The following is an 18,873-nucleotide window of genomic DNA, read 5'->3' as shown; positions in this document are numbered from 1 at the left end:
TGGTGGGACCCTGATCCTGTCTACACCTTACATCAGGTTCTCAGGGCTACTAGGAGGTGGGTGGGGCAGAGGTGACCCCCTTTTGACAGGTGAGGACACAGGTTAAGCGGGGTGGGGGGGGTGTGTGGTAAGCCCTAGCCCTCAAGCTGGACGCCCGACGGATGGTAAACCATCCGGGAAGGGAGGAGAGTGGGAGATGGTCAGCTGATCAGCAGGCCAAGATAATGACACTAGATGGCATGTGGAATTAATAGCTTGGGGTCCCTGTGCCAAGCCAAACAGGAGCCTAATGGCTCTGTGGCCTGTTGGATTTTGATGGATGACCATGAGGCAGAAGGGGGATCTATCACACCGATGTGGGTTCGTGGTAGAAGTGATGGCCTCACCCTTCCCCCCCACACTCAAATTTGTTCTGACTCTAGAACAGACAGGGAAGATTCATGGGTGGTTAACTGGGGTGGGGCAGAGGGAGGGCAGGAGGAGGAGCCCCTTAGAAGGGTCCTTTTCTTTCTAAACAAAGAACCCTGGTAGCAAAAGGAGGCATGGTGGAGGGTAAGATCCTACCATGTGGGTCTCAATCCCATTCTATTACTTATGAGCTGTGTAGCCTTGAGCACTATACTCAACCACCCTGAGCCTCTATCTCCCCTTCTATAGAGTGGAGGACGATAAGCTGTTATTATGAGGATTAGGGCACAGTGCCCAGCTGATGACCATCATCATTACTTCTGGGGTTGCATGGACTGTGTTAAGGCTCTGCAGAAGGTGGGAAGGAGCAGGAGGAAGGTGGGGACAGTGGTGTGTTTCCCCAGGCCTGCTGTCTGCCTGGCTGGGGCAGGAGCGCCTGGAGCCCTGGGCAGCCTGGAGCAGGGAACACTAGAATGTCAGGCTCAGGGCTTCCCTGGTGGCTCAGCAGTAAAGAATCTGCCTGTCCATGCAGGAGACACGGGTTTGATCCCTGATCCTGGAGGATCTCATGTGCTGTGCAGCAACGAAGCCCGTGTGCTACAACTATTAAGCCTGTGCTCTAGAGCCCAGGAGCTGCATCTACTGAGCTCACACGCAGCAACTGCAGAAGCCTGTGAGCCCTAGAGCCCACACGTGGCAACAAGAGAAGCCACTGCATGGAGAAGCCCGCACACCGCAACTAGAGAGTAGTCCCAGCTTGCCACAACTAGAGAAAAGCCTGTTCAGCAACGAAGGCTCAGCACAGCCAAAAATAAATAAATAAAATTATTTTTTAAAAAAGAAAATCAGGCTCAGGACACAGTGCTGGATGGACACCCCTCGCTCCCAGTGTGAGTGCTGAGCATGAGTGATGGTTTGGGGACACCAGCTGCCAGTTCTGTGTAACACTGGCCAAGCAAGGACGCTCTCTGGACCTCTCTTTCCTCATTCCTCAGGTGGAGAAGCCCCCTGCCCACCTCTCCTCCCTGTGCCGAGTAAGTGGGATGCGTGGCACCCAGCTGGGGAGTGACCCTGGGGCAGACACTCCCTCGGCTGGGTAGGGTTTGTTAGCCCAGGAGGGCCAGTCCGACCCCTCCACCCACCCTTGAGAGAAGGCTTAGGGTTAGGGTGATCTGGTCTTACCATCTCCCCCTTTGGTCCCGGCCGGCCCTGGAAGGAGAAGAGCAAGTGAGCTGTTTGCAATCAGGACCCCCTCCCCGACAGCTGCCCCTCTCATGAACATCTGTGTCTGCGGCCATGTCAAAAGGGTTGAAATGAACAGAGAGGCGCTCTGGACGGGCAGCAGCCTCCCCATGGACTTGGGCATGTGTGGGGGCTCAACCAGGATGGGAGACCCTGAGGAGAACACAGGAGGCACCCTGAGGTGCTGGGGTGAGGGTTCGGGGGGCAAGGGTGTGAGCTAGAGCCCGGGCTCCTTTCAGAATAGCAGGTTGAGCTCTCCAGCCCTCTTCTCTCCCTGCCTCATTCCTTTCCAGCTCCTTCAGGAGGCCCGGAATCAGCAAATTCTAGGACGGCTGTTGCTCCAGATGCTGAGGGTACAGTTTGGCCACGGACTTGTACCCAAGGGGGTTGGGACAACTCGTTCTAATGGCCCTTCTTCCCCTTCTCATTGGCAATGACTGTACACCCCAAGAACATTCATTTTTATCTAAAGTGCCTTCTAAGGAGTCAGGGTCTCGTAGAAGGACTAAAAGACCCCAGGTTAGTGATCTGGACTAAGCGAGGGGGAGGAGCCCACAGTGTGAAAGGGGCCACTCACCGGTTTGCCGTCGAGCCCAATGGGACCCTGAAAGATAAACAGGCCAGATGTGAAGACTGAGCATCACAGGCGTTCTGGCAGACAGGCAGCCTGGGGGTGGTTAAGGACACAGGCTCTGGACTCTAACAAGGTAGGGTTCATGTCTCTGCTTCACCACTGGCTGTTATGAAACAGGTAAGCCTTGGCTTCCCATTCTAAAATGGGGAATAAAATAATCTCCCACATGGGGTTTTTGTGAGGAGTAAATGAAATGCCACCTGCCCCATGCCTGGCACCTGACGGGTGGCAGTTACCTTGGTACCAAAATCCTTCTCACCCTAGAGGAAAGTGGACGGCGTGTTCCTGGAAAGCAGGGCCAGCCAGTCCTGAGGCCTGCGGGAAAGGCCTGCCTCCTATCCTGCTTTCAGAATCTCTCGTAGGCCTTAGGAGGGGCTCCCCGGACATTCAGATGGCCAGCCGACTGCCCCACACCCCAGGCAGATTAACCCTCAAAGCCAGGTTGGAGGTGGCTTCCCCAAGATGCATCATCTTCCCCAGAGTCCACGGGCCAGCCGGGCTTCCTAGCCTGTGACCTTGCAGCCTGTCTGGCCTGCCGCACCTCTAGCTCCACGTTGATGTCCCAGTCCTTTTCTGCACTGTGAGTTGAGCACCAGGCTACTCTCCTTGGCGGCTTTCTGTGAAAGCCAGTGGGAGGGGGTCCTTGCTGACGGGCCAGCCCTGCCTGAAGTTCATCACCCAGCCAGGACCGAGGGTCTCCGCAGACACAACTCACCAGTCCTCTCCACTTACCGGAAATCCTGGAAAACCCCGGGTGCCCGGCTGACCCTGAAAAGAGTGGGAGAGGAGTGAGGATGGGCAAGGAGGCGAGGAAGCAAACCTTAGTGCCTGGTTCACCTGGGCTCCCAGAGGGTCCACGGTTTCCCTCCCATTCCGCTGTGATCATCCCTGGGAGACGCAGCCTGGGAGGCAGGTTGGGGAAAGATGGACATGGACCATCATAGGAAATCTCCAGGGACTGGGGGTGGGAAAGGGGACAGCGGGTGGTCAGCCTCCTTTGGGTCTTTCTGGGAAGTAGCTCCCTGAGCTTCTCCTTGCCCACCTGGATGCGCTGAACCCCTACGTGGGAACAGGGTGGGGAGCAAGGATGCTGGGGACTCTGTATCTACAGTACCTACAGCACACTGAACTCCTTGACTGTGATTGTCCAAGTCCTCTTCATTTACACAGTTGGTGCTCATGGCCACCTATCTAAGGATGGTTTGGGTATCAGAACTGACCTTCGGAATGTGTTTTCAGGCCAGAACAGGTCAGATTGTCCACTGTCCAGTGTCCCTTCACCTTGGCTAATGGGGCTCTCCTGGTTGGACAATGTCTGGATACCCCCCATCTTTGTGGGATGCAGAGCCATCATGCCCATTTCCCCCAGGGGGCAAAGTACACAGATCGGTATTCAGGTTGGAAATTTGAGGCAGGTTCATTGGTCACAGTCCAGTGGTTTATGATCCAGATTCAGGACAAAGGAGAAGAGTGGAGGTGAGAAGAAGCCTGAGGCTGTGCAAATCCAGGGTTGGGGTGGGGTGACCAGGAGGTCCAAGGTGATAGAGAGTTGAGAAACCTGGATCCCATCACTCTCCATTTGAAGAACTAGCCAGGGTTCTCTTTTGCTCACATATCTTCCAAGGTCAGCCTCGATCTCATCCCGATGTACCACTTTAGCTCCTTTCGTGCCTCACCTTCCCACCTACTCTCTGCCTGGGCACCCTGGCTGACCTGCCTGTCCCTGGACACACCACATCCTTCACATGACTAGCTCTAAGCTTGGAGTCTCCTGTTGGCTGAGATGGCCTCAGTCTCTTCCCAAGTCTGGGGTTTTGAGTCAGGCAGACTGAGTTCTAATCCTGTCTCCACCACCGAGGGCTGTGTGACTTGGAGCAAGCTGCTTATCTTCCTCATGCCTCAGTTTCCTCATCTATAGAATGGGACTAGCTATATAAACTCACAGGGTCATTCAATTACATCTTCAGAGCCTATTGAGATGGTAGCTGCCATCATCACGGTAAACTGAACTGAAATTTGTTAAACTGAACTGAGCCTAAGGCCACCACAACACAGTAAGGTTGCTTTTGATCTGATACGTCTCAGGGTCAATGGAGGTTTGTCCTCGCCAAGCAGTAGATTCAAATCAGACCCTATATCTAGAGGAGGATTTCTCTGGGTCCGTCTGCTGTAAACATGAAACCTCTCCGGGCTGCTTGGGTCCTCCTTGAAGCTGTGGACTTGAGTGTCCAGAGGCCTCTGCTCAGGGGACATGCCCAGGGGACAAGGCTGGGTGGTCCCTGTGGGCAGAATCCACGCACTGGTCAGGCGGGTAGCACACTGGAGCATGCCTCGGGCCTGGGATGGGCTTGTGGAAAGCATCCAAAGGGACAAGAGGGTGGAGATGCCACTCATGTAGCAGAAGGGCCCAGGCTTCTCTCCTCTCAAGGATAAGTGATGCTAAGAATAGCACAAAGGAGAAAACCCGGAAACCTCCCCGTGTAAACTTTCAGTTACGCTGAACACTGAGAGGCCCAAAGAAACGGTCAGGAGGAAAGGATTCCAAGAAACATCTTCAGTCCCGCTCCGAATAATATTTACATGGTGGGGATAATCACATGGTTTGCTAATTACAGAGCCGTCCCTGGTAGCAGGGTGCGTCTCTCCAACCCAGAGCCAAGTTTGGGGCTAACCAAGGCTTTTTCAGGAGATCTTGGGAGGGATGTTGTCATTGACCAACTGGAAACTGGGACTCCACTTCCTTGAGAGGTAGGGTATTGGGGAGGCACATGGAGAGGCTTGAAACTGGACTTTAATTTCTATCTAGATCTTCACATCTGTGCTGAAGGTGGACATCTCTGCCAATGGTTATTGACTGGCTGTATTTATTTGGGAACTGCCTGTGTGCATTCTTTACCAAAAACTCCTACTGCATGGTTTATCTTTTTCCTACTGATTTGAGTAAAGCTCTTTGACAAGAATAATAACTAGAGTCATATGTGTTGCAAATATTCTTTCCAATTTGGCATTTGTCTTTTTTATGATATACTTTCTGCCATATGGAAACTCTACATCTATGTCAACAAATATATCAATATTTTCCTATGGCTTCTAGGTTTTAGGTCATGTTTTGAAAGACCTTCCTCAGTTCAGAAATATAAATGTTTGCTCATGTTTTGTCCTCTAATTTTATGGCTGCACATTTTATATCTAAGTATTTTGTTCATTTGAAATTTATTCTGATTTCTAAGCTGTTTGTAGTTGTCTCAGTATCATTTCCTGAACAATCTATCTTCTTTTTCTATTGGGAAGTGAAGTCTTTATCATGGACCAAATTTCAAGATGCATTTAGCTTTATTTCTGTTCTGTTTGTTGTTTTAATTGCTCTGTTTCTACAATATGTTTTACTATCTAGTAGAAGAACTACACCTCTCCTTCCTATGCCCCTTTCTCTATTTTTCAAAAAGTTTCTGAAATTCTTACAAGATTTTTTTCCAAATGAAATGGAATATTGTTTCACTGAACTCCTAACTAACCCCCAAATTCACTGGTATTAGAATCATGTTAAAATTATGGATGATAGATTTATTTGTAGATTAATTTGCTGATTAATATCATGTCCTTCTATACAAGAACAAGGGCTTCCCTGGTGGATCAGATAGTATAAAATCTGCCTGCAAAGCTGGAGACCTGGGTTTGATCCCTGGGTCAGGAAGATCCCCTGGAGAAGGAAATGGCAACCCGCTCTAGTATTATTGCCTGGGAAATCCTAGAGGAGCCTTGCAGGCTACAGTCCGTGGGGTTGCAAAAGAGCTGGACATGACTTAGGGACTAAACAACACCAATATAAGAACAAGGGAAATAAGCTTTACATTGCTTTCTAAAATCTCTTCAAGGCCAGGGAAGAGAGGGAGCCAGGTGGATCCCTATGTCTACTTCTCCCTTCCTTTCTCCTGCCTGTATGTGCGTAGGGTAAAGCAACATAGACAAACCAAAGTTTCTGGATGGTGAGAAGCTTCCGTCCTGGCTGACCTCTCAAAGAGGGCCAGTCATGAATCTGTCCAGAGCCTGCCTCATTCCACCTCCCCGCCCCAAGTCAGTGCTGACTATCTTTTCAACAGGACTCTGTGCTAGTAAACACTTACGCTGGGGAGAATAGGGAAGAGAGCCCTGCTTTGTGCAGCATTCGCCGATTTCTGGAAATCTGTGATTCTGTAAATACTCTCATCACAGCCCATTTTAAGCCTTCCAGCCAGCCCCACACCTGCAGCCTCTTCTAAACATGCTCAGTGCTGGAGCAGGAAGGATCAGGGGAGCTCTGTAAACTGCAAGTCTGGCTTAGCAGAACATAACCCCAGGGATAAAGTCCCAACTCCTGGACATCATGTCCTTCACAATTGGGTCCTCGCTCACCTCGACAACCTTCTTCTCACCATCCTTGCTCTTGCTTCATTCTAGAAGAAACTTTCCTGGGACTTCTCTGGTGGTCCAGTGGTTAAGAATCCACCTTACAATGCAGGGGACTTGGTTCCAATCCTTTGTTGAGGAACTAAGATTCCATATGCCACGGAGCAACCAAGCCTACGTGCTACAACTACTGAGCCCATGTGCCCAAATTAGAGTCTGTGTGCTGCAATGAAAGACTCTGCGTGGCGCAACTAAGACTCAACACAGCCAAATAAATAATTTTTTAAAAGGAACTTTGCCCGTTTCTCCAGTACTACAACTACGGAGCCCATGTGCCCAAATTAGAGTCTGTGTGCTGCAATGAAAGACTCTGCGTGGCGCAACTAAGACTCAACACAGCCAAATAAATAATTTTTTAAAAAGAACTTTGCCCGTTTCTCCAGTAGTTTACAGGAATTGCACCTGCCTTGGAAGTTCTGCTCCTCCTTGATCACAGTTTAGTTACCTCTTCCTCCTGGAAGTCTTCCCTGCCTGCCTTCACCCCAGGTCAGGTGCCTCTCTCCGTGTCCCTAATTGTTCCCAGCTAAGCACTGACCATCTGGACTATAATCACTATAGGGCGGTTTCTCTCTGCAAAAGGGTAAGCGGGCTGCAGTCAGGTTTTCATCGTCTACACAGGATCTAGGATGCAGTCGGTGCCTGACAAGTATTAATGGAATGAATAAATGAAGACACATCCAGCAGGTGTCTCACCCTGGCTGTAGGCTGTCTCCTTGCGAGTGAGGGCTGGAACTTTGGATAGCTCTTCCTTGCCTCTGAAGAAAAGCTAGGGGCCGTGGGAAGGAACAAGCTTTCCTAGCCTGGCTGATGACCTCTCCAGTGCCTGCCGGGCCAGCCAGCGTCTCGAGTCCCAGCCTCCATCTCAGCTTAATGGGGCCCGTTGTTCTGGCATCTTGAACCATCCTTCACCAAAGTGCGTGGAGGTCCCCTCTTTGCAAAGACCATTTCTAAAGCTCCAAGAGAGGAGGCAGGTGGCCCCTAGAGCAGCAAGGCTGGTTCTCATTAGCAGCGTATATTCAAGGCCCTTCCTGGCTGAGTGGAAAGCCATATGTTCCCCATCATCGCCGGTCACAGAGGGCTTGTCCCCTTGACCTCTGCCCCTTGACTGCATTGGTCCCTTGGTTTTCTGGGGTCCCCTACTCTCACTAGCTCCAGGGGGCTTGCTGGGAGGAGCTGCAGGGGCTGCCCTGGTGTCTAGTGAGGACTCAGTGGGGGTGGACCAGCCATCTCTGTGGTGGTCACACACACAGGCCAAAGTCAGAGGGCCCTGGGCTTGGTCAAGCCTTCTGGTGCCATAAAGCCTCTTTAACACCAACTCAGCACTCACAGAGAGGGCTTTCTCCTCAAGGTAAATATCCTTTTTAAACAGTTGAACCTAAAACATGAAAGAGGGTGTTGGGGAAACAACGTTGGCATTGGAATGAGGCTGACTGGGCCCAAACCAAGCTCCAGCGCTGAGGAGCCAGGTGACCACAGGCCAACTCTGCGCCTTTCTTTCCCTCTCTGGGAAATGGGCTGGCAGGGCCTGCCTCACAGCTTTCCTGGGAGCTGAAGGAGACCAGCGCATGCATGGTCTTTCAGTTTAGGACCCAGCATGTCTCCAGGTGTCCATGAGAGGGAAGCAGTCACTATTACCAGAAATAGAAAGTACTTCTCACCGCTGGAACCAAGTCCAGCGTGGTGGTTATATTTATGTACGCGGAGCCAGAAGCAGGGCGGAAGGTGGGGGGTGGGAGGGGTGGCTAAAGCAGACCCTGCCCTCTGACCGTATTCTCTGAATGTGGGGTCTTTTCAACCACCTCTGTGTTGCCTGCTGAAAGCTGCAGCTAAGAGGGTGTGAGAGGACCAGCCTGATCCACACAAATGGAGCGCCGTGTCACATGGGGAGGCAGGCAGAGATGGTGGCCAAGGGGTACGGCCCATATCCCCTGTTACTCCCCTGTCCTCCTAACAGGCCCACCCCAGGCTTGGCCTTGCCTTTGGAACCTAGGGCACTGTCTTTCTCTGTGACTTTCCCCTCTCCTGACTTGCCCTCCAGCTGCATACCACCTTTGTCAGGAATACCCAGTACCTGAGGGGGCTTACAGTCCACTGGGGCAGCAGCCACGTGAGCCCAGAAACACAGGTGGTGGGAACTCTGTGGCCGGGTGGTCTGCTACAGCAGCAGAGGTCGGAGGGCAGACTCTGAGCACACAGCCCGGCTGAGTGTCATATCCTAGCAAGGCCCCACTCATGTGTATGACCTTCGGCAAGTCACTCAGCTTCTCTGGGCCTCGATTTTCTCATCTATAAAATGGGTGTGCTCATAGTACCTCCCTGTGAGGTTCTCGTAAGGGTTAAGTGAGCTGCTATGTGTAACGGTCTCAGGATACTGCCATAGAGTAAGTGCAAAGTGTCAGTCTTCAGCACTATTGTGTGGTCTGAGCCATGGAAACCTTGTTGAAGCCTGTCTGTGCAGCCCAGGACCCTTCAATCCCTGCCTCCAGCCCAAGCCCCCAACCGGCCAGCCCTGCCAGCCCCACTCTATCCTTTGGCTTCCCCTGCTAAAATTCCTGGGCTCTCCCCCTCTGCTCCCAGCTCTCTCTCACCATAGCCCCTCCCTGACTGTCCCAGGGTCCCCTCCCTTGGACAGAGCTTAGCAATTTGCTCTCTGACCCCTCTCCTTAGTCTGTGGGTAGAAGATTCCTGCTTGCCATTGAACACAGGGAGATAAGTTAGAGCGCTTCATCCACCCACTGGGTGAGGCTCCGGGAGTCTGAGGCTAGGCCTCTGCATCCCTTCCTCCCTCCCATGCATGGTCAGTTAGCAAAAGAGCCCAGGAGAGCATGGAGACAGCAGCCTATTGCTATGGGGGGAGCCTTGGGGCCAGGGGTCCTGGGTTCTAATCCTTCTCTATCTGCGGGATCCCAGCCAAGCCCCTTCCCCTCCCTGTGCCTCAGTTTCCCCTTCTGGGAGGTCCCTTCTGCCCTGACAATTGGAGATTTGATTGAAGCCCCGTGGGTTGGACACTTTGAGAAAAACAGTCAGTCCTCCTTCCCACAGTCACGGCATCTTCCTGCAATCACCCGAGCCCCCCTTTTGGTCCCTAAGGAACTGTACTGGAGGGGAAGCTTCTCTTGATTTTCCCAAGCCCCCGGCCGCTGGGCAGAGGGTACTGGGACCCAGCACCGAGCACAAAAAAAGAGCCTTTGTGGGCGAGTGGTGGTGGGCAGGCTTTGCCAAGACCAGGAGTGGGAGCTTGGGTCAGGGAACCAGGCCTCTGGGGTAGCTGCTCCCTGGGCATCTGGAAACAAGGCTTATCCCCTGGAAAGCTGGAGCACCGGGCCTCCCCACCCTAAGAAGAGCCAGCACTTCCTCCCTCTGCCTGTAAACAGCAGGGCTGCCTCACAGCAGCTGTCATTTCGTGGCTAGAGGGTTGGCTCTCAGAAACCTTCCCAAGAGGGTGTAACTGAGGCGGATTTACTTTCTTTAACATCGACAGCAGCACTGAGGCCTGGCCGGGCTGACCGCATCCCATGTGGTGGACATCACACCAGAGGCACAGCCAGGACTTGTGTACCCCCTCCCCACCCAGCCCGTCTCATTGACTCACCCATCCATCCATCCCAAAGAAGGGCAAAAACCACTTACGGGGGGGCCGCGGGGACCAATGATGGACATGCCGGCATCTCCTGGGGCGCCCTGTGTGGGAGAGAAAGAGGCAGGAGGGGAGAGGGAGGGGACGGGAGAGGGGAAGAACAGAAAGGAGAAGCTGGCAGGTGGGGAAGGCAGAGAGGGCGAGGGGGGACCCCAAGACCCAGAGACCGTAGGACAAGGAGGCAGAGCATGTGGAGGAAGATGAAGGACTCACAGGAGAGGAGATGAAAAGAGGATGCATGGAACATTCCAGAAGGATCAAGAAGGGCAGTGGGGAAGCAGGAGGAATGGAGAGAAGAGATATGAGTGAGAGCACATGATTGTGGACCAGAGAAAGAGGGCGGTGGGCCCCCAGGCCGGGAAGTGGGGAGAAGAGGATGTCGTGTGGTGATGGGGAAGACGGAGGTGCAGGGGGTGGGGGGAGAGAGGGAAGGAGGGAGACTCAGCTCAGCCATGGCTGCTCAGGCCCTAGAGGCGTCCCCACAGGGCCCTGCTCAGGATGCTCCCCAGCCTGCCCCAGCCCCAGCCAAATTTCACACCCCCTGAGCCTTCTTCCCCGGTCCCCAGTGCCCACGTGGCTGCACACCTGTAACTGCCAGAAAGCAGCCCACCCCTGGATGGAGCTGCTGTAAACAGAGGTGGGGACAAGACACACACTTGCTGTGTGGGCCCAGCAGGCCTGAGCCTGGAGGTTAGAGCTGCTTTGGCCTCCTAGTCCTGGTGTGGAGTGACACAGAGGGTTAAGTCTGCGGCAGAGTTTTCAGCCCGGAGAGGATGGTGGATGCTGGGCTGGGGGCTCAAAGTGCCACGTGTTCCAGCTGCCTGGATAAGCTTGTGTGTGTGTGTTGTGTGTGTTCCCCACACTTGGGGAAGTGTGACAGAAGGAGGATGAAGGGTGTATGAACACAGGTGGGGATGAGAGGCGATGTTCTGGCAGAAGGATTCTGACGGTGCCCGGCTGGAGGATGGCAGGATGCTACTTCCCTCCAGGAGTCCAGGAAATGCCCAGGCCTCACCTGCAGGTCTTGCTCTGCCTCACAGAACCTCTCTGAGCCCACATATCTCCTCTGTGAACAGGATGCTGAGAGAAACTCTGCTGCCCTTACAGGGCAAGGGACGGAAATGCATTGTAAAATATCATGCCTCACACGCAGGTGAAGAGTGAATTCAAATTAAGTAGCTGTTTATTCCATTGCAATTATATCATAATTTTTATACAAGGCAACATAGTGTGATGGGTAGGAGCCAAAACGCTTGGGTTTGAAGCCCAGCTCTGCTCCGTGCTGGCTGACCTTGGGCTACTTAACTTCTCTCTGCCTCAGTTTCCTTACCTGTAATGCAGAGATAATAGCGCCTGTCTCATAGGGTAGATGTGAAAATTTCATGAGATAATGGTGTAAAATGCTTAAAAGAATGCCTGGTCTTCGAAGGGGCTAACAAGTGTCTGCTATTATCCTTATACTGTGATTGTGTCCCTGTCTTTCTCCTGGGTGGTTTAACTGCCCGTGAGAGTGAGACCCAGTCTTTGTTACACTTGGAGGACGGCATAGCACAGTGGTTAGGGACCCGAGTCTGACCTGGAGTCAGGCACCCTTGGAATCCTCTCCAGCCCTGTCACTTAAAAAAGTTTTTTTTTTAATTTTTAAATTGTTCGGCCATGCCATGAGGCATGTGGGATCTTAGTTCCCAGACTAGGGATTGACCCTGGGCCCCTGCAGTGGAAGCGCCAAGTCTTAACTGCCAGGGAAGTCCCCAGCTCTGCCACTTTCTGCGGTGTGACTTCAGGTATGTGACCCTGCCTCTCTGTGCTTCAGTTCCCTCTCATGTAAAAGACTACCAAGCCTCCCTGGAAGGGCCACCTCACTGTTACCTGGGATGTTACTGTTACAGAGTAAACCGCTTAGAACAGCGCCTGACACCGTTTGCGCTTAATATGTGATTGTTGCTGTCCTTACTGTTGTCATTTTTATTTCGGAGGTGGGGAGACTTGCAGAAATACACACTGTGGTGTCCAAGCGAGGAAGTGTGGAGCTGGGACCAGGAGTCCGCTTCTAGCCCTCTGCCATCTCTAATCCTGTGGGACCTCAGGCAAGCCTCACACCCACTCTGGGCCTCATCTGGAGAGCCAGCTGGTTACTACACTGCTCTGTAATCCCTCAGAGCCCACCCGGTTCCAGGACAGGACTGTTTCTTCGGCGTCTAGCTTCCTGGGAGACTCCACTCCATCACCCCGGGAGTCTGTCTGGGCATTTGCTGGGGGACTGTCTGGGGGGAGCAGCATAAAGAGACTGTCTCGGCCTGAGGGGGCAGTGGTGGGCTGCAGGTGGGGATAGGACCAGCCACATACGACGGCAGCTGGTGCTCTCCTCACCTCTGGGAAGGGTGACTATCTAAGGCCAAAATCAGTGCCAGGAGGCCACGTGCAGCCCCCACGGGCAGCGGAGACCCCTCAGCCATGGGAGTGGGACCTCAGTCAGGGAAGTGAGACCTCAGCCCACGACTCCTGCCTGATGGGGTGGAGGCTGTTAGGAGACCCGGCCGTGAGAGGCTGCGAGGGCAGAGCAGGCTGGGCTGGCATCCTCCACTGGGGCCTGTGCACCAGGAGGAGGGCTGGAATGGGGGGCTTCCAAAAGCACCCCCATGAGTCCAGGGGGATGGAGGCACTGGTGAGGAGGGGAAAGCGTGGACTCACCTTCTCGCCTGGTTGGCCCTTTCCTCCCTGGGGCGATCACATGCAACATGGGGTGCAGGGAAGAGAGAGGGCGGGAGGGAGAGAAAAAAGAAAGGATGAGAGAGAGACACACGCACAAGAATTTGTGTTAATGGCATGATGACCAAACACAAGAAATCACCGTGAAATAAGAAACAAAACAAAACACAGATGCTAACACTCGACAGGTCCCAAGTCTGACAAGCGTAGCTCATGAACGGCTGTTGTCTCAGCCCAAAGGCTGGCCCCAGCCAGATAACTAAGAAGGAAATAGTGGCAGGGACCTTAAGAAGCCCTCCTGACATCTGTGTGTGTTTGTGTACGTGACAGACAGAGAGAGACAGAAAGAAGGAGAGCCCACCCAGGCCAGAAACATGTCTGGGGATCTGTGGCCCCAGCAGCCTGGGTCTTTTGAGGAGGGAGTGGGCATGGGAGAGACTTTTTCAAGGACTGTGAGGTGAGGTGGAGTCCAGTCCTTTTGAAGGTCTAGCCGAACACCAAGCACGAAACTGCCAAGCTAGACGCAACAGGAGTCGTTAGGAGTGGCCAGGCAAGATGCAAAGAGGAACACAGACAGAAGGACACACATCTGGGAGGATGCATCCGGGATGCAGAGGGAAGTGGGTCATGGCCAAGGACCCCTGGACCCATGGTGACCAATCCACCCTCATTCATAGCAGCCAGGGGCGCCACCTCTGGTGAATCACGAGAACATCTCAGGCATTTCACACGCATTGCCCACCCCAGTACTTCTCAGGTGGCCCACGCCAGGACGCCTACTGGGCAGCCAAATGGGTCCATTGTCACATTTAAAACAGCACAAGCAGCATAAAAGCACCAAGGTGGTTTGAAAATAGCTTTGTGTAGACGGAAATGGGAGACCTCCTGTCGCTCTTTCTCCTGCCCCACCCCCTGCCCCGCTGTGGTCAGATCAAGGCTTGGATGGACACTTCCTGAGGGGACACATGCATAGGGCCCAAGAAGGACGGCATGAGGGGGCAGGCCTGGAGGGGCTGCTTTGCACTCTGCAGGCTTCCCGGCAGGCTGGCGGCTGCACACAGGGTAGAGACTCCTGAAGCTTACCTGTCAGGAGGAAGGACTTGGGTGTCTTGGGTACCAGACCCAACTCCACCCCAATCCTGGGTAAACTGAGTCTCAACGTGCTCATAGACAAACAGGATCTCAGAGGGCTGCAGTGGAGAATGAACCTGGCCCAGGCTTTCCCAAAGTGAGCCCCTGAGAAGGCTGGCTGAATGTCATCCCCCTACTCTACAAAGGACACACTGACAGCGTGGGGGACTCAGGGTTTGGGCTTAGAGAGCTGGAGGCTAGAGAAAGGGTGAGGCAGGAATGCCACAGTGCTGTGATCTGGGAAGTGGTGGGAGAACCGCCCAACGGGGTGGCCCAGGGCTCCCAGTCTCCCTGTCTTGACAGTTCTTGCGTGGCCCAAGGGAGCTCAAAGCTCTGTGACATGGAACCCTTGTCCTGAACCTCTGAAATGTCCCAGAACCTAGGCCTAGAACTGTGGCTTCACCCTAAGGATCAGACCCTGCTTAGACTGTGATGCCCATGGAGGGGATTTGGGAGGTGGGAGGCAGGATTCCATTATTAGGGTTAGGAGCACAGATGTAGAGTCAGGCTGCCTGGATTAAAATACGCCAGTTCCTGGACCTGTGACCTTGGGACAGACACTTAACATCCGAGCCTCAGTTTTCTCATCTGAACCATGGGGGTGGACATCGTGCCTGCCTCATGTAGTTCTGGGGAGGACCGAATGAGCTGACGCGTGGAAGGCCCTGAGCACGAGACAGCACTTTCAAGTGTTAGCTGTGATCTGGTGCCTCTGCGCTCTGGGCTCACACCAGGCCAGCCCATGCACACAGGATGCCAGACCCAGGCCTAAGGCCAACCCAGGCCAAGAGGTGATGTAAACAAGGCAAAGCATGTGAGTGACATGGAGAGATGGCATGGGGTTGGTAGGGGGCACTGGAAACCAGGGTGGAGGTTGAGGCTGGCAGCTGGTGGGGACTCAGAGGTCAGATGGGGAGAGGAGGGGGGCGGGGAGGCCGGTGTGTGGTCATCACTGCCTTAGGCGGCCACCAGGTGCTGCCTTTCCAAGCACCAGGAAAAACCCTGGTGCTGGGCCCTCAAAGCCTAGTGCTAACCTTCCCATTTGTGACACAAGCTCCCTATCATGTCTTCTGTTTCACCATCTTATTTTTTCAGCAGGAAACGAAGGTTTTAACCCCCACCTTCCTGGTGAGGATTGGAGGCACTGCCTGGAAGGAAGCCCTGTCTTCATCACTAGCCTCTGTCTAGGGAAGATGCCTCCAGACACTGGCTACACTGTAGTTTCTGTAGGACACTTTCTGTTTGCGTTTCCTGCCATCTTTCACTGCTCTTGCTGGAGGATGGTTGCAGGAACAGCTATAAATCTGAGGGTGTGCTGCCTGTCTCGGCGGGGGGAGAGGTTAGGGCGTAGAGTGATGGGAGTTCTTCGTAGTGATTGGCAAAGAGCCTTTATTCGTGCCATTTTTGGATTTTTCCTTTGCCATGGCAATTCTCTGGAGAGTTAAAGCCATTTTGCAAGATCTGAAGGGTTGGAATAAACCATTCCCCTCTTCCTCGAGTGTCCTTTCTGCAGCAGCCTTGGGTGGGGAGAAGCGAGAGGTCCGACTGCCTCCTAGGGGGTGGGGTGGTCTGTAGGCCATGCCAGCACAGGGAAGCAAGCAACGGCTGCCCCATCGGGCAGAGATGCTCCAACTCACCACACGTCCAGGCATCCCAATGGCACCTTTGTCCCCCTGATGAAGGAGGCAGAAACAATTAGAAGTGGCCAGAGCCAGGCCAGCATGTGAGGGGCCCCATGGCTAGCGACACACCCAAGATCTGGTTTGCCTGGGTGCTTGGGACGATTCCCAGGCATCGTGGGTGAACTTGCCCCTTGAGCCCCACAGACTGGTCGCATCCTTGTCACGCTCAGCTTCAAGGCAGGGAGAGTGAATGGCAGCTCCCATCTGACAGAAGGGTGAATCATTACCCTTGCTCTGTCTCTGTCAGAGCTGGGGAACAGTGCTCATGGTCCCCAGCTCCTCCCCAAGCCCTGTGTCTGCAAAGACTACCAATACAGTCCTGCCCCTCCTCGCCACCAACCTGGCACCAACAGTGCGCCATGCAGCTTCAGCCGCATCAAGAGTTTCAGCTGCTCGGACGGAACTGCTCTGTTTTGCAGCCAGGGGTTATATCTCCTCATTCTGGAAATCTGCTTTTAAGTTTTATTCTTTCCTCTTTTGGTAGAGAATATTTTTTTGCAATCATATATGTGCAGACTCATAAAATCTGGGGTAGGGCTTGGGGTTTGCTGGGAGCCTGGAAGGATGGAAAGCCACAGGAGCTGAAAATCAGATGGTGTTTGTCCCGGTAGGAAAGAGCTGGGTTTGTGGGTTCATCTGAAGGGTGGGCACTTCTGGAGCGATTCTGTGTCTGCTGACACCACTTAGGCAAATGCCGTGAGGGATAATTAGCATCCTAAGATGTACATGGACACACCAGGGAGTCGCAACCAGCTCTGAATTAGGCTCCTGTTACACACACACTGTCAAGACTGAAGGTGTCTTCAGTAAAGTGTTCAGACTTTGGGAAAGAGTGGCAGGGTTGCAGCAAGGGTTATGAGCATGGATCATAACCACGATCCATGAGCTCCCTGAAGCTCCCTGAGAGGATGTCAAGAGACGATGGCTCTGGGAATCTAACTCTGGGTGCCTGTCACCTGGTGAGTGCCGTGCAGACTTCGTCTACAGGTACTGAGCCCAGCAAGGTTCCGGGGAAGTGACTGTTATAAACATGTGTGTACTTCACACTTTTGCACTTCACAACAAGCATCAGCAGATCTTTTTGTTGGTCACTCCCAGAGTAGCTGTGACCCTTCCCACTGAGGATGCCAGGCCCACTGGTCATCGCTTGTGACATCCCAATGGCTCACTTGCTCTTGTGCTTTTGAATGATCTTGCAGGATGTGTGTTTTGGTTTCATTTCTTTTTTTTTTTTTTTTTTTTAAACTAATGGTCTTTGCAGTCCTGGCCATAAAATGCTTGGTTTAGGGACGGGCATGGAGTGGCCGGAGACTGGAAATTCTTGTGTGGCGGCCCCTGCTCTGCGAATTGCCCCCAAATGCTTTTTAAAGGTGGACGTTGTCAGAAAAAAAAAAACAAAGTCTGCCCACGTTCCCCCAGTCATCTGACTTTTCCCCCTCCTTGGATTTCATGGGACAGATTGCCCTGTCCTTCTTTGCTCCAGGGTTCATACTTGCTGGGACAGTTTTCATTTTCAAAGCTAAACATTCTCCCACATGTATTTCATTAAGAGAGTCCTTGCTAGATTTGAATTCTAGAAGTTACTGGTGTAGTCAAGAGGTTATAGTACAATTCACATTGAAAAGAGGAGTAACTGGGATAGAAAGATGCACAGGAGGCTCTGGAATCCAATTGATGTGGCCTTCGGGGCAGGGAGAGAGGGCAGCCTGGTGCCAGCCCTGGCTCCCCCTAAATGCCCACCTTGGGCCTCTGGCTGGCTAGAGCATCTCTCCTGAGCCAACAGCCATCTGAGAGCCCATGGTATCCAGTACTCCATGCATCGATGCCCCAGGCTACACTCTACAGGGCAATGTCTTTGAAGACTTTAAAGATGGGTCTCATATACCCAGTATGGATCACGGAAAATAGCAGTGTGGGATGCTGTGTGATAACATGGGGCCTTCAACAGGTCTACAAATGAGGCTTGGACAATCGGACCAGCTGTTTTCCCTCTCTATTTCCTCATCTATAAAATGGGCGCAATAGTACCCCTTTTATTGAGTTGGTGAACGAATCAAATGTATAAAGAGCATTTAGCTTGGTGCCTGGCATGTATTAAGGTCTCCGTGAGGATGGTTATGAGTCCTATTTCTACTTTTGTCCCAAAGCCCCCGTGGTTACTGGACCCAGCTTCTCTAGCACTCAGAAATGGTAACTCGAGGGGGAAATAAAGTGTTTGAGTCTACTCTTACCAGGGGACAAAGCAGGGACAGTGGGCTTTAACGACGCTGGTAGGCAGGATAACCAGTAAGCCAGGGGGCTGCCTTCCCATCCAGCCCCCCTTTACGGGCCATCAGTCTGAAGTCAGGTGCAGCCCTGCAGGGGCTGCATGCTGTCATTGGCCTGCCTGGGACCCCAGGAAAGGTACCCAGGTGCTTCACCCTCAGCCGTAGGTGAGAGATGCTGAAGAGAGGCCTCCCATCCAGACACACCTGGTGGAAAGTGGCCACCCACCCTCTCCTGTCCTTGAAGTGAGGAACAGCCTGTGAGAGAAAGGCAAAGGGAAAAAGAAACGAAAGGTACTTACGGGGAGGCCGGGTCTTCCAGCAGGACCCTGAAATTAAGGAGGAAGAGTGAAGTTTAGGAAGGTCAGGGTATTGCAGTGTCTGAAAGTTCCAACTAGCTGTGTGAACTTGGAGTCCCTTGTGCTCTATGAGCCTCTGTTATTTTATAAATAAAATGAAGACAGGGCCTTAATCACTAAGCTTCCTTTCAGTTGTAGCATGCATTCAGTCACTCATTCATTCGTTCAGGAAAGCCGTTAGCAGAGGCCTTCTGTGTGCCAGGCCCAGGGCCTGGGCAGGGGACAGAAGACAAGAATGCCTCTTCATAACTCTCCCTCAAGGTCCATCAGAGCTCTGGGCCTCACGAACACATCCCCTCTCTCTGAGCCTCTGTGTCTCAGGGTTCCCACTCATGTGGTCTGGCCCTGGCCTGGGAAAGGG

General features: G+C 53.0%; 1 protein-coding gene across 8 annotated transcripts in view; it reads right to left on the bottom strand.

Moving 5' to 3' along the window:
• Nucleotides 1-18,501, bottom strand: part of LOC109553917 (collagen alpha-1(XIII) chain) — an 83,266-nt gene extending 64,765 nt beyond the window's left edge. For 5 of the 8 annotated variants that reach the window (XM_070782192.1, XM_019954223.2, XM_019954226.2 and 2 more), the window contains exons 1-7: nucleotides 18,456-18,500; nucleotides 15,845-15,880; nucleotides 13,059-13,085; nucleotides 10,361-10,411; nucleotides 3,017-3,052; nucleotides 2,228-2,254; nucleotides 1,591-1,617 (exon numbers count right to left, since the gene is read on the bottom strand). In XM_070782192.1, the coding sequence (XP_070638293.1) occupies nucleotides 1,591-1,617; nucleotides 2,228-2,254; nucleotides 3,017-3,052; nucleotides 10,361-10,411; nucleotides 13,059-13,085; nucleotides 15,845-15,859 (183 nt within the window). In that variant the 5' untranslated portion in view covers nucleotides 15,860-15,880; nucleotides 18,456-18,500. Of the gene's footprint in view, nucleotides 1-1,590; nucleotides 1,618-2,227; nucleotides 2,255-3,016; nucleotides 3,053-10,360; nucleotides 10,412-13,058; nucleotides 13,086-15,844; nucleotides 15,881-18,455 lie in introns of all 8 variants that reach the window. The other 3 variants (XM_070782193.1, XM_070782195.1, XM_070782194.1) reach the window with 2 other exon arrangements.
• Between the last annotated feature and the right edge of the window lie 372 nt (nucleotides 18,502-18,873).

The sequence above is a fragment of the Bos indicus genome, chromosome 28, assembly GCF_029378745.1.
Source record: "Bos indicus isolate NIAB-ARS_2022 breed Sahiwal x Tharparkar chromosome 28, NIAB-ARS_B.indTharparkar_mat_pri_1.0, whole genome shotgun sequence".
Taxonomy (NCBI): Eukaryota; Metazoa; Chordata; class Mammalia; order Artiodactyla; family Bovidae; genus Bos; species Bos indicus.
This window is presented reverse-complemented; position numbering and strand designations above follow the sequence as displayed.